Raw genomic sequence first — 12,500 nt, 5'->3', positions numbered from 1 at the left:
TTTATTGTATTTGGTCTGGAAGGCACCAATGCTCATTTGTCGTTTGAATATGGGCGCAGATAACAACAGCCAGTCTTTTGACAATTGACAGTGAGGGAGATTAGTTTCCATAATACCGTATAATTCATATTCAAGTTTGAACATTAAACTCATTGACACAAAATTCACCTAGAAAATGTTCGATGTGAAAGCATATGAAACGTCATTGGAGATATGGAGTGCGTTTAATATGCAAATTCAACAATAAATTTCCATATAGTATCCTTCTTGTAATACTCTTTATTAAAAAAGAAAAAGTTTTTTTCAGTATTAGAAAATAATTACTACCATCTCATAAATCAAGAATTATTCGCTAGTATACTCACAGTTCTCTCTCGTCACCTTCAGCTCTTCTTGGCGGCACAACCGACCTATTCACGTTTCTTCACAAAACCTGAACCCAATTTGTCGTCACGAATTGCTTTACAGATCATTTAATTTTCCTATCTCTGCTACCGGTCGATAGGTCTGGGGTTTAAATCCCGCCGCACACTGATGGCTCGGATTGCGCCACTGCAAAAATCCGGCAGCCCGTCAACCTAACGGTCCGAAAAAACCCGAAAGGTTCAGTAGGAGAATAGGAACCAGCCCTCGGGCTGGGAAGTTAAACAGTGGCCCTAGCGACACACTGGCCACGTATCATGGGCATTGGGACCTGTCCCCCCACTGGCTGTTGCCCTAAGAAACAGGGGATCAGCACCTGCCCTATGAGCCTACAGAGTCCCAGGAGGACTTTTAGCAATTACAGAAAAGACACTTACTAAATTACAAGACATTGCAACAGCCATTATGGATATCTTTGTTGGAGCAATTCTCTGTGTCACATGACTGGACTCCAGAACAACGTCATTTAAAACGGCCTTTTTGTGACGATTGCCAATGATAGATACACACACACACGAACCCCAAAGACAATAATCACTCAGAATAACCTGTCTAGACGTCTCGCTTAACCCCCAAAGTGTTTGTATTAGCAAGTAGGCAGCGGCTGGAGTTCAGCGGGAACGGTCTACTTGAACTAGGGTCCTGTTACTTTTGGTGCCCATGTTGTCCTCTGGTCATGTTAAGTTTGGGCCCAGAGTTGACCGTGGTTATTTTCTTATTTGGGTAAGAAGGGAGGCATTTCCAGGTCGAACTGAGATCAGATGGAAAAGAAAGAGTTTCTGCAAGCTTTGAGTTTCAGAAGATTAGTTCTGTGGATGTATTGCAAGTTCCAATTCGAATAAAAGAATGGTCGCTTTTATTCACTTACTGGTTTGTGTTTATATTATTTAGAGAATATAGCAACACATTATTGCTGATCTTACTACTGTTACTTCTTATACGAACACATCCATTCGTAGAGAGAGAGAGAGAGAGAGAGAGAGAGAGAGAGAGAGAGAGAGAGAGAGAGAGAGAGAGAGAGAGAGAGAAAGTTTCCTTCAGCTCAATGTGAAAAATTCTATAAAACTCGGGTTCCTCATGGAACTGCAATTGGGAGACAAAAAATAAAGGGTAATTTTCTAATGGTAATTATGTAATGGATAAGTGACGTTGATGGTTTTATTACTTTATTCGATCGTGTCAGAACATAAGCAAACTTTTTGAATGATTTTTTTATAATGATAATATCTTTTATTTAAGGATATATATATATATATATATATATATATATATATATATATATATATATATATATATATATATATATATATATATATATATATATATATATATATATATATATATATGTATATACAGATATATAAATTTCTATATATATATATATATATATATATATATATATATATATATATATATATATATATATATATATATATATATATATATATATATATTACTATTATAGAAAGACTACAGTATAATGAAAGAAAATTGTTCTGAACCCTATAGGTCATAGCCAATCTTTCTTCACCATTGTTTTGTGAATTACAACTAAAGGAACAAGACTTACAAGATAATTCTTTATTTCTAACAATCATACAAGTTTACTTACAATTATCTCTTTTATCGCTAAGTTCTCGTGTAATCACGCTTCTTCAACCCTGAATCAACCTTTGACGGTGACTCAAGCAAGCAAGCAACCAAGCAAGCAAGCTGAACATATCGTTTTCTTAACACGTTGTCTTAACATGCCCTGTGTTTACGAAAATCTTTCGTTGGCCTGAGAAATTCAACGGCCACATCCTGTGCTTTAGTGTGCTTTAGTGCAAGCATTGTCTGATCTGGTTCCTTTCTCCTCGAATATCAACAGTGAAGTCATTTGTCCTTGTGGGAAATTTAGTCTTGTAATGTACTTCCTAAACGGTTTATTTGGCACAATGGAATGCAATCTCTTTGTGGCCATGTTTATATCCTAAAAATGGTTAACCTTTCGTCTTTACTTTAGGAAAGTACGCCATTTTAGAATACAGAATTCAGGCCAAAGGCTAAGAGCTGGGACCTATGTGGTCATTCAGATCTGAAAGGGAAATTGAGAGTGGAAAGGTCTGAAATGTGTAACAGGAGGAAAACCTCGCAGTTGCACCATGAAACAATTGTTAGGAAAGGGTAGATAGGTAGAAGGAAGAAAGAGAATGTGAATGGAGGTACAGTAAATGGAATGAAATGGGTTGCAGCTAGGGACCGAAGGAACACTGCAATGGACCTATATAATGACTACAGTGCACTACGTGAGGTGCACTGTTGACGCTACCCCCCTACGGGGCATATACAAACATTAAGAGAAGATTAATTGCCATGATGGTTATCTTCAGACTATGCCTTTCCTTTTGATATCTTGAAAGGAAATGGTCTTTTAGCAACTTACTTTCTTATCTCCCTTCGTCATTGAACCGTGTGCTCTTTGCTATGTGGCCAAACATTCTCCCGCCAAGCTAAACAAAAAGCAGTTAAAGACCCTGTATCACTTTCTCTTTGAGAGCAAAATCGTTTTCACGGCCCAAGCTCTAAATATTTGGAATTTCTTCCGCTTTTGCGCATGCGCAATTGCATCTACCGCATCTGAGCCTTCTATTTATAAGAGCTAGTTCTTGTTATAGCTAAGGCAGTCTACGCCTGCTTCGCCTGGAAGCTAGTTGCTCAAACGTGGCTCGTCTCGAAATCTGGTTCAGTTAAGGAAGCTGTTGGACTAAGGAGAAATCATGGGGAAGCTATCGGAAAAGGTCTGTGTCCTTCCAGAGAGTCCTTTGAACTCAAGGATATTTTATTTACGTTTAGAATCTCTGTCGCTTATATATATACATACATACATACTGTACATATATGCATACATACATACATACATACATACATACTGTACATATATACATACATACATACATACACACATATATATACTATATATATATATATATATATATATATATATATATATATATATATATATATATATATATATATATATATATATATATATATATACATGTGTGTGTGTGTCCGTATGCGTGTGGTTTATTGGCATTTTACAGTTGTCATCATTTCTTAATGTCGGGATATGATGATCTTATACGAGTTTCCCTAAAGTTCCTATATAAGTTTTAGTTGTTCACTCAAAAAATACAGCTATGAGTCGGCCGCAAACACTGTAAGATTATATTTTGTTTCGGTTCCTTTTGCATAACAATTTACAAGCTAAAAGCCTCTGCTAACTGTAGCCGTATCACTTATGTATCTGGGAAAGAGAAGAGACTGATTGAAAGAAACTGGGATTTCGTTACAACTATTTTTTTATGTCTACTTTTTTTTTTTTTAATCTTTCCAGGTGGCGTTCTTCTCCTTGGTCGCATTACTGGGAATCCAGAACCTTTGTAATGGCTACTACTCAGCAGTGCAGCCTTACTCCCCTTACTGTCAGCCACAGCAGTGTTACCAGCCAATGCCTTACGTAAACCCGTGCTGTTACTACAGACCACCCACCCCTACTGTTATACCCATTCCTATTACAACCACCACACCCCCTCCGACATTTGCTCCAACAATCCCTCCTATACCCCCTCCCACACTTGCTCCAGTACCTTCCCCTATTCCATGTTATCAATATTGCGGGTAAGTGATGATTTTTCTTTTATTTATTTTTCGTTCTTGCGTGTTCCGGTGTTATTGGCAATAGTGTCTCCGGGGCATATAGTGAAATGGGACTTGTTTGAAACGTTGCCACTTGGTAATATACAGAGTTTTTGCGCATGTGCAATAATCCCTGTGCATTTTTAAATTTTTATTATTATTTTATTTTATAATTCAACGAAGCCCACTGTGAGGGTTAATATATTGCAATAGTAGACAAACACCTAATACATATATATATATATATATATATATATATATATATATATATATATATATATATATATATATATATATATATATATATATATATATATATATATATATATATACAGTATACACACATCAATATATATAAAAATAGTAATGTAGAAATTTGGTATTATCATCATGCATATGTTTTCTGTAACAGGTACTGCCCAACACATTCTTCACCAGTCATTGCCAGTACGCCAGCTAGTGTACCTCAGCCAGTCTGCTCTTACGGAGTTGGACGTAAACGGAGAAGTCCTCGGGTAAATGCACTCGTTGACAAACAGCATAATACAGCTCCTTTCACTCTGAAATATAAGAGTGAAACTCAGACTTTCATACTTTGAAACCTCAGAGTAAAACTGAGACTTTTATACTACGAAACCCCAGAGTGAAACTTAGACTTTCATGCTCTGAAATCTCAGAGTGAAACTGAGGATTTCATTCTCTAAAATCTCGGAGTGAAACTGAGACTTTCAGACTCTAAAATCTCAGGGATACTGAGACTTTCATAAATACATAACTTTCATCAATTGTTTCTGCCTCTGTCTTTCAAATTAGCGTTTTGCTATTTCATGTATTTCCCATAACCAATTCAAGCTCTGTAACGCACTGAAGTTATTTCTGTAACCAGTTGGTTCTTAGCCACGTAAAATAAGTCTAATCCTTCGGGCCAGCCCTCTCTAGGAGAGCTGTTAATCAGCTCAGTGGTCTGGTAAAACTAAGATATACTTAACTTTTCTGGACTAGAAGAAAATTTGTATAATTTCAACAAGTTTTGCAGCATGTATACAAAAGACCGTATTATTGCAAAGAAAAGGGTTAGATAAAGCATGAAAATTTTCTTTGTTCTGAATCATTAGTAGCTTTAATGTTTCATTAATGAATAAATAAAATTTTTTTATAATCTTCCTAAGCGTCAGTGCCTTCACACGCACAGCATAAACTCTTCCTAACCTCCACTGTTTCCTGAAAAGAATTCTTCATTCCTCAGTCCCCTACAGGCCCTTCTATCTCTCGTTACCTTCACAAACTATATAAATAAATCTCAGTTAAATTCTGTCCTAAACTTTCAGCGGAGCTGTGCCCTGAATTCCCAGTGTCCTCAAGGGTCGATGTGCTGTTTCGATGGCTGTAGTGGCGGAAGGGTTTGCAAACGAGAAGTTCTGAGGAATACGTCGATTGTCGACACTGCCTGGCGGAATCCTAAGGTAATGAAGCGTTATAAAGGTGATTTTTTTTTTAAGAGGAACTGTAATTCACTTGAAAAATTTTGGACTATTCCTATTGTTCTCTTAGAAAGTTGTGATATTGAAAGACCAGGAAACGGAATAGTCAAGGTACATTCTTGATGAATACATACTAATATCAAATGCTAGCAGTAAGCTCATTTACCTTATAAGGGTGATGAAACATATACACAACCAAGGATGTATGTATGTTTGTATGTATATAATATATATACACATATATATGTATATATATACATATATGTATGGATGTGTAAATATATATACATACATACATACATATATATACTATGTGTATGTATGTGTAAATATATATACATACATACATACATACATACATACATACATACATACATACATACATACATACATACATATATATATATATATATATATATATATATATATATATATATATATATATATATATACATATATATACATATATATTTCCAACAAACAAAACAAGATATACTTTCGACCACAAACCGCACGAGGCAACAGGTAGAACAGCTGTTAGGTCTTATACCTCCGTTTTAAAGATTCCCTGTCAAAACATCACTGTCTGTCTCCCGTCAATTTCAATCCCAGGTGACCGTCAGCTTAGTGATGACCTCCGGGTCGAGGTCAGCCGCTTGGTTCATCCGCTCACAACTCTTACCTGTCTATTTGAGCCTCATGAACTTCATCCAGATTGAACTTATTCCCTACGGCTTGATTCACCAGGTAAGGGTCCTTTATGATGTATCTGGGTTTATTTTTTATATTGATTATTCATATTTTAGTTGTAATGAGTGATGAATAACGAGGTTTAATTTTGGTAGTGATTATTCATTTTTAGTTTTTTGTAAAAAAAAACTTTGTCCGTCCGCACTTTATTCTGTCCGCACTTTTTCTGTCCGCCCTCAGATCTTGAAAAACTACGGCTAGATGGTTGCAAATTGGTATGTTGATCATCCACCCTCCAATCATTAAACATGCCAAATTGCAGCCCTCTAGCCTGAGTAGTTTTTATTTTATTTAAAGTTAAAGTTAGCCATAATCGTGCTTCTGGCAACGATATAGCATAGGCCACAATAGGGCCGTGGTTAAAGTTTCATGGGCCGCGGCTCATACAGCATTATACCGAGACAACCGAAAGATAGATCTATTTTCGGTGGTCTTGATTATACGCTGTAGCGGCTGTACAGAAACTCGATTGCGCCGAAGAAACTTCGGCTCATTTTTTACTTGTTAATTGTAATGACTAATAAATATATACCTTGGTTTACCTTTGATACAGAGCCTCGATGGCTCAATGACTGATAAAGCAGCAGCTTCGGACTTCGTAGACATTGTGGCGCGGGTTAAAACCCGCAGCCGACTGATCAAGAGGCAGACACTTTTTATTTTTTAGACATCCCGGGATTATATATGTAATCAACGGATAGGTTTTTAAAAGCAAATGGATGTTACAGATAAATACACACACAAAACAAAGCCACTACAACACCTTCTAAAAACATAAAATCTCACTCGTCTCGAATTTCTCGCCATACCCGCGCAATAACATCGCTGCTGGGAAGAAAGGGCGTTGGGTCGGGTATGATACATGAAACATACGTACCGGGGTCTAAGCGATGTCAGGCAGGGCAGCCGTTCGAGACCACAGGTCTAATTAACAGCCAAATCAAAAAATCCTTCAAAGAAGACATCGTGTTTAAACCCCATACAAAAAAATGGGAATAAAAGCACGTTAAAAGAAGAAGAAGAAGTTTACGTGAATTTTTGATACTGATTATTCATATCTGAATTGCAACGACTGATAAAGATATACATTGCTTCACTTTTGATATTGATTATAGTTAAGTTCCAATGACTGATAAAGACTTACCTAGGTTTATTTAATTATACCGGTTAGTCATGTGAATTGTTATGACCGGTTTGTCTATTTATATTATAAGATTCTAAGATATAATCGATTTATATAACTTAAAATCTACCTCTGTGACTAAAATCTTCATTGCAGATTTTTCATTGACTACCTGTTATGAAAGCATTCAATGACGAAAGTATTTTAATTGTATGGTATAATCGATCTTTATAACTTCAGTTTTACCTTAGTGAACATTTGACAGAAATGAAAAGTTCAATTAATGTTCAAATTAACAAATAAATTAGTAAATGAATTCAATGAAAAATATGTAAGTTTAAAAATGTAGCAAAAACCATAAAGAATTATGTGCTCTGCTCAGGACGTAACTAAAGTTAACGTGAATTTCTTCAGAACGGTGCTTGCCTATATGGCGCCGCTGACTGCTATGGCAACTGGGTCGTTTCCTGTTCGTCGAAATACTTCATGAACGAACTCTCGACGCTCAACTTCACCGCCTGCCTGATGCAGTACTCCTGGGTACTGCAAGGGGAGAAGCTGGAGGACGTTTTGTCTGTGTCAAAAATGGTTTGTGTAGTAGCTTTTTTTTTTTTTTTCTTTACGTGCTCATGATGCACATACAGCATACAAGCAAGTTAGTATATATATATATATATATATATATATATATATATATATATATATATATATATATATATATATATATATATATATATATAATATGGTATATCAATTTTTCAATAGCGGCACTCATATAAAATTTCTAGATTTAACGTGACGTTGATTTAATGCTAGACGCAGACATCCTTCCACTACTGACTTTTCCACTGACTTAGCAGCCTAATCCTCCTTCTGGTTAACTGATTTTTCTTTTTCGTGGAAAAGTACAGCTTCCTTGACAAAAAAGTCAAGTTTCATTTCTGTATCAAGTTACGATTTAGTTATTCCACGTGTATCTTGTTTCAATTAGTCTGTCTTTGAAGGTGGAATGTCACTTTCATCAACATTTATGGTAATTTTAATGAGACAGTGGATTGTCTCTTTCATAAAAATTTACTGTTAGTTTTAATGTGACAGTGGATTGCTACTTTCATCAACATTTATGGTTATTTTAACGTGACAGTGGATTATCACTTTCATCAACATTTATGGTTATTTTAATGTGACGGTGGGTTATCACTTTCATCAACATTTACGGTTATTTTAATGTGACAGTGGATTATCACTTTCATCAACATTTATGGTTATTTTAATGTGACAGTGGATTATCACTTTCATCAACATTTATGGTTATTTTAATGTGACAGTGGATGGTCACTTTCATCAACATTTATGGTTATTTTAATGTGACAGTGGATTATCACTTTCATCAACATTTAAGGTTATTTTAATGTGCCAGTGGATTATCACTTTCATCAACATTTAAGGTTATTTTAATGTGCCAGTGGATTGTCACTTTTATCAATATTTATGGTTATTTTAATGTGAAAGAGGTGTCCTGCAAAGTACCTTATGATGAAGATGCACTTCCACCGATTTCACTTAATTTTTACTAATAATTTTGTAATTACATAATTTCTACCTAGAAAACAATACTTACGAGGTAAGAATGTGGACACTCATTTTAATAATTGCTGGCTAAGGACTCTTTCAGGGATTCAGGACCATTTTTTAAGCCCCATTATGTCTGCTCTTATTTTTAGCATTCTACTGTATACGTTGCATTTAGTCAGAGTCTTGTTTATTTTTGATGTTTTTTATATCCTTGACTTCCATTGTCTTATCTTGCTTCAGGCACCTTTCCAGTATTCCTGTTTTACTGGTTTCATCGCCTTATTAACTGTCTTACTATTTGCTTTGCTGTCTTAATTCCAGACAAATTTGTTCCCAGTAATACAAACATAACTCGTGTTACACATATTTTATAAGTTTAACCTTTTTACATAAGCTGTTATATGATTTAAAGTGACCATTCACCTGAATTTTATCCAGCAAACTGAAAACCTAGGAGTAATTATGTTCATAACTCACTTTGTTTTTCTCACATTATCCTTAGCAATTCAGGAGTGAATACTATGACTTGAACGTGTCAGAAACATGACCTGATTTAATAAAACCTTCACTTAGTGTATAAACAAGAAGAGAAAGGGGGAGTTAGGTCTGAAAACCTCGTAGTAAAAATGTTCATGATTCACTTTGTATTTCCCACATTATCCTAAGTAATTCAGGGGTGAATACAATGACTTGAACGTGTCAGAAACATGTTATGTTTTAATAAACTCTTCACTTAGTGTATGGAGCAAGAAGCGAGAGAGGCAGTGAGGTCTGAAAACCTCGCAGTAATTACTGTATGTTCATAATTCACTTGTATTTCCCACATTATCCTTAGCAATTCAGGGATGAATACAATAACCTGAACGTGTCAGAAACATGACCTGTTTTAATAAACCCTTCACTTAGTGTATGGAACAAGAAGCGAGAGGCAGTGAGGTGTGGCGACAGGTCTCAGAATGCATCAAGCGAGCTGAAGGGTACCAACTATTCCTGGCAGCAGGACAGAGGCAGGCGCAAATAGCTCCAGGGATTCGGGAGGTGCCGGCAGTTGCACTCAACGGGGTGAGTGTCTTTATAATTCGCAGGTACAATTCTGTAGTTCCTTCATTCGTCAAATGAAATGCCAAGCGTCGTTGAATTTGTATGTTCCTTTTCGTATACTGTAAAAGAAAACTATTGTGCCGGCTTTCTCTGTCCGTCCGCACTTTATTCTGTCCGCACTTTTTTCTGTCCGCACTTTTTCCGTCCGCCCTCAGATCTTAAAAAGTTCTGAGGCTAGAGGGCTGCAAATTGGTATGTCGATCATCCACCCTCCAATCATCAAACATACCAAATTGCAGCCCTCTAGCCTCAGTAGTTTTTATTTTATTTAAGGATAAAGTTAGCCATAATCGTGCTTCTGGCAACGATATAGGATAGGCCACCACCAGGCCGTGGTTAAAGTTTCATGGGCTGCAGCTCATACAGCATGATACCGAGACGACCGAAAGATAGATTTATTTTCTGTGGCCTTAATTATACGCTGTAGCGGCTGTACAGAAAACTCGACTACGCCAAAGAAACTTCAGCGCATAATATACTTGTTTTTTTATAATAACTGATCTCTTCTCTCTGAATTTCTTATTACCTTCTGTTACTTCTTTCTGATGAACATATTATTTGGAATCTTGAGTTTCAAGTCAATGGCACGTATGGGCTATGAATAATAATAATAATAATAATAATAATAATAATAATAATAATAATAATAATAATAATAATAATAATAATAATAATAATAATAATGTGTGGGGTTATATGCTTTTATTCAACCATTATGTAGGTTACTGCCTGTCCTTCTGATAACCACATTTATTGGAAGTGTTCAGTTTATTCAGAAAGTTTCTTGGTTCTATAATTCATTCAGTCATTCACCAACTGTAATGTCAAGCCTCGTAGAAATGGTATTTCCTTTGTATACGTAGGATTACTTATTCATATTCTTCAATTTTTTAGGCCACTGCCCTTCTTTCTAATAAATACATATATTGGAAACGAATAGTTAAGTCAATCTTCAGTTCTTTCAACTTTTCACGGTAATGATATATCATCAAATCTTATTTCGGTTTGGACAAGCTAATCCTGATGAAGCCAAAACCTGTAATTGTTAATCCCACTGAATTAGCATTTTAACATACACAAAGCAAATAGATAATTTATCATAAGTAAAAAAAAAATTATTTTTTTTAACTATTCATGCCATGATCCTTTGTGAAAAGATTACAGATTGGACGCCATTCCAAGCAGTCGAGATTCAAAGGGATTTATTTGCTGGTATTTTGAATGTATTTTTTGTAATTAGATATCAGATTAATAAGGAAATACTGGCAGTATAAGTTAAGGTTAATCTTAAGGACACAGCCTGATATTCTTACTTTTATATCAAGAACTTATCATATTTTACCAGATTTTGTCATTTTTTACGATCAACATTAATATTTCATACAAAGACAAAGTATTATTTTCTATTGCAATGAAGGAAATCGTCTGGTTACCTACTGGCATCTTACACGAATGACTTTAGGAATTACAAGCACACTAAGAAATATATATATATATATATATATATATATATATATATATATATATATATATATATATATATATATATATATATATATACACATACACACACACACAGCTGCTAAACTCACCTGGCTAAACAAATCGATTTCTTCACTGTTTTGCTAAGGCGTATCCTTGTTTATTTCAGGGTCTGGTTATCACACACTCGCCTCATCTCTATTACTTCCCTTACATGCTCTGTCGAATGCTGGCGAATATCCACGAGGCTAACGTCAGATGCAAGCAGATTCTCGGGCAGTGAATTCCCACGTGAAACTGAATTCGTTCTGAAAGGCTATGACAAGTTTTTCCTCACCATTAAAGTTATTGCTTTTCCTGTTTGACAAAACACTGCCTTTAATGACATATCAATTATTTTTGTTATGTTTGTCTGATTACTGTCTTATAAATAGCTTTCAACTTCACAGCTAATTTGATGGCTTAGAAGATATTGAAAGAGTATCGTTTCACTGTTATCTTCCTGCAAGGATAACAGATGTTTTAACATCGTTTTGATGTTGTTTTTGTGTCATTACTTTTATTGGGTTCTTCAGACTTTTATTTCCTATAAGAGCCCTGTGTTGACTGGGAATGCCCCTGCAATAACAATAACCAATGTAGCATCTAGTGTTCGTTTAATTTCCTTCCCTGTTCAAAGGAAGTATATTTTAATTTTAAGAGAGGAAGTTCGGTTAAAAGAAATCTTAATATACATTTCTTCGAGACAAGACCTTCATAAATCATCAGATTTTAGGTACATTAATAAATGAGTAACATACTCCTTGTGCCTTTGATTGAGTTATGAGAGACAGAGGCACAATACATTAATAGCTGGAAAAGGTCGTTGTTCAGATGTCATAAGT

The 12,500-nt window shown here is 35.3% G+C and overlaps 1 protein-coding gene across 1 annotated transcript; it reads left to right on the top strand.

Annotated features, from left to right (window-relative positions):
* The first annotated feature begins 3,082 nt into the window (after window positions 1–3,082).
* LOC136852136 (uncharacterized) lies at window positions 3,083–12,264 on the top strand. The gene is made up of 8 exons (XM_067126586.1): window positions 3,083–3,203; window positions 3,803–4,086; window positions 4,517–4,619; window positions 5,433–5,567; window positions 6,198–6,332; window positions 7,873–8,046; window positions 9,940–10,095; window positions 11,786–12,264. Exons 1-8 carry the CDS (start codon window positions 3,183–3,185, stop codon window positions 11,897–11,899), a joined length of 1,122 nt encoding a protein of 373 aa, XP_066982687.1. The 5' UTR covers window positions 3,083–3,182; the 3' UTR covers window positions 11,900–12,264.
* Window positions 12,265–12,500: the final 236 nt, after the last annotated feature.

The sequence above is a fragment of the Macrobrachium rosenbergii genome, chromosome 25, assembly GCF_040412425.1.
Source record: "Macrobrachium rosenbergii isolate ZJJX-2024 chromosome 25, ASM4041242v1, whole genome shotgun sequence".
NCBI classification, from domain to species: Eukaryota; Metazoa; Arthropoda; class Malacostraca; order Decapoda; family Palaemonidae; genus Macrobrachium; species Macrobrachium rosenbergii.
The sequence above is the reverse complement of the archived record's forward strand: the minus strand, read 5'-3'. Positions and strand labels throughout refer to the sequence as shown.

Coding starts and splice junctions, on each gene's coding strand:
- LOC136852136 (XM_067126586.1), top strand. CDS start 3,183: ATGGGGAAGCTATCGGAAAAG. Junction 4,620..5,432: donor GTAAACGGAGAAGTCCTCGG/GTAAATGCACTC, acceptor CTAAACTTTCAG/CGGAGCTGTGCCCTGAATTC. Junction 5,568..6,197: donor CTGCCTGGCGGAATCCTAAG/GTAATGAAGCGT, acceptor TTTCAATCCCAG/GTGACCGTCAGCTTAGTGAT.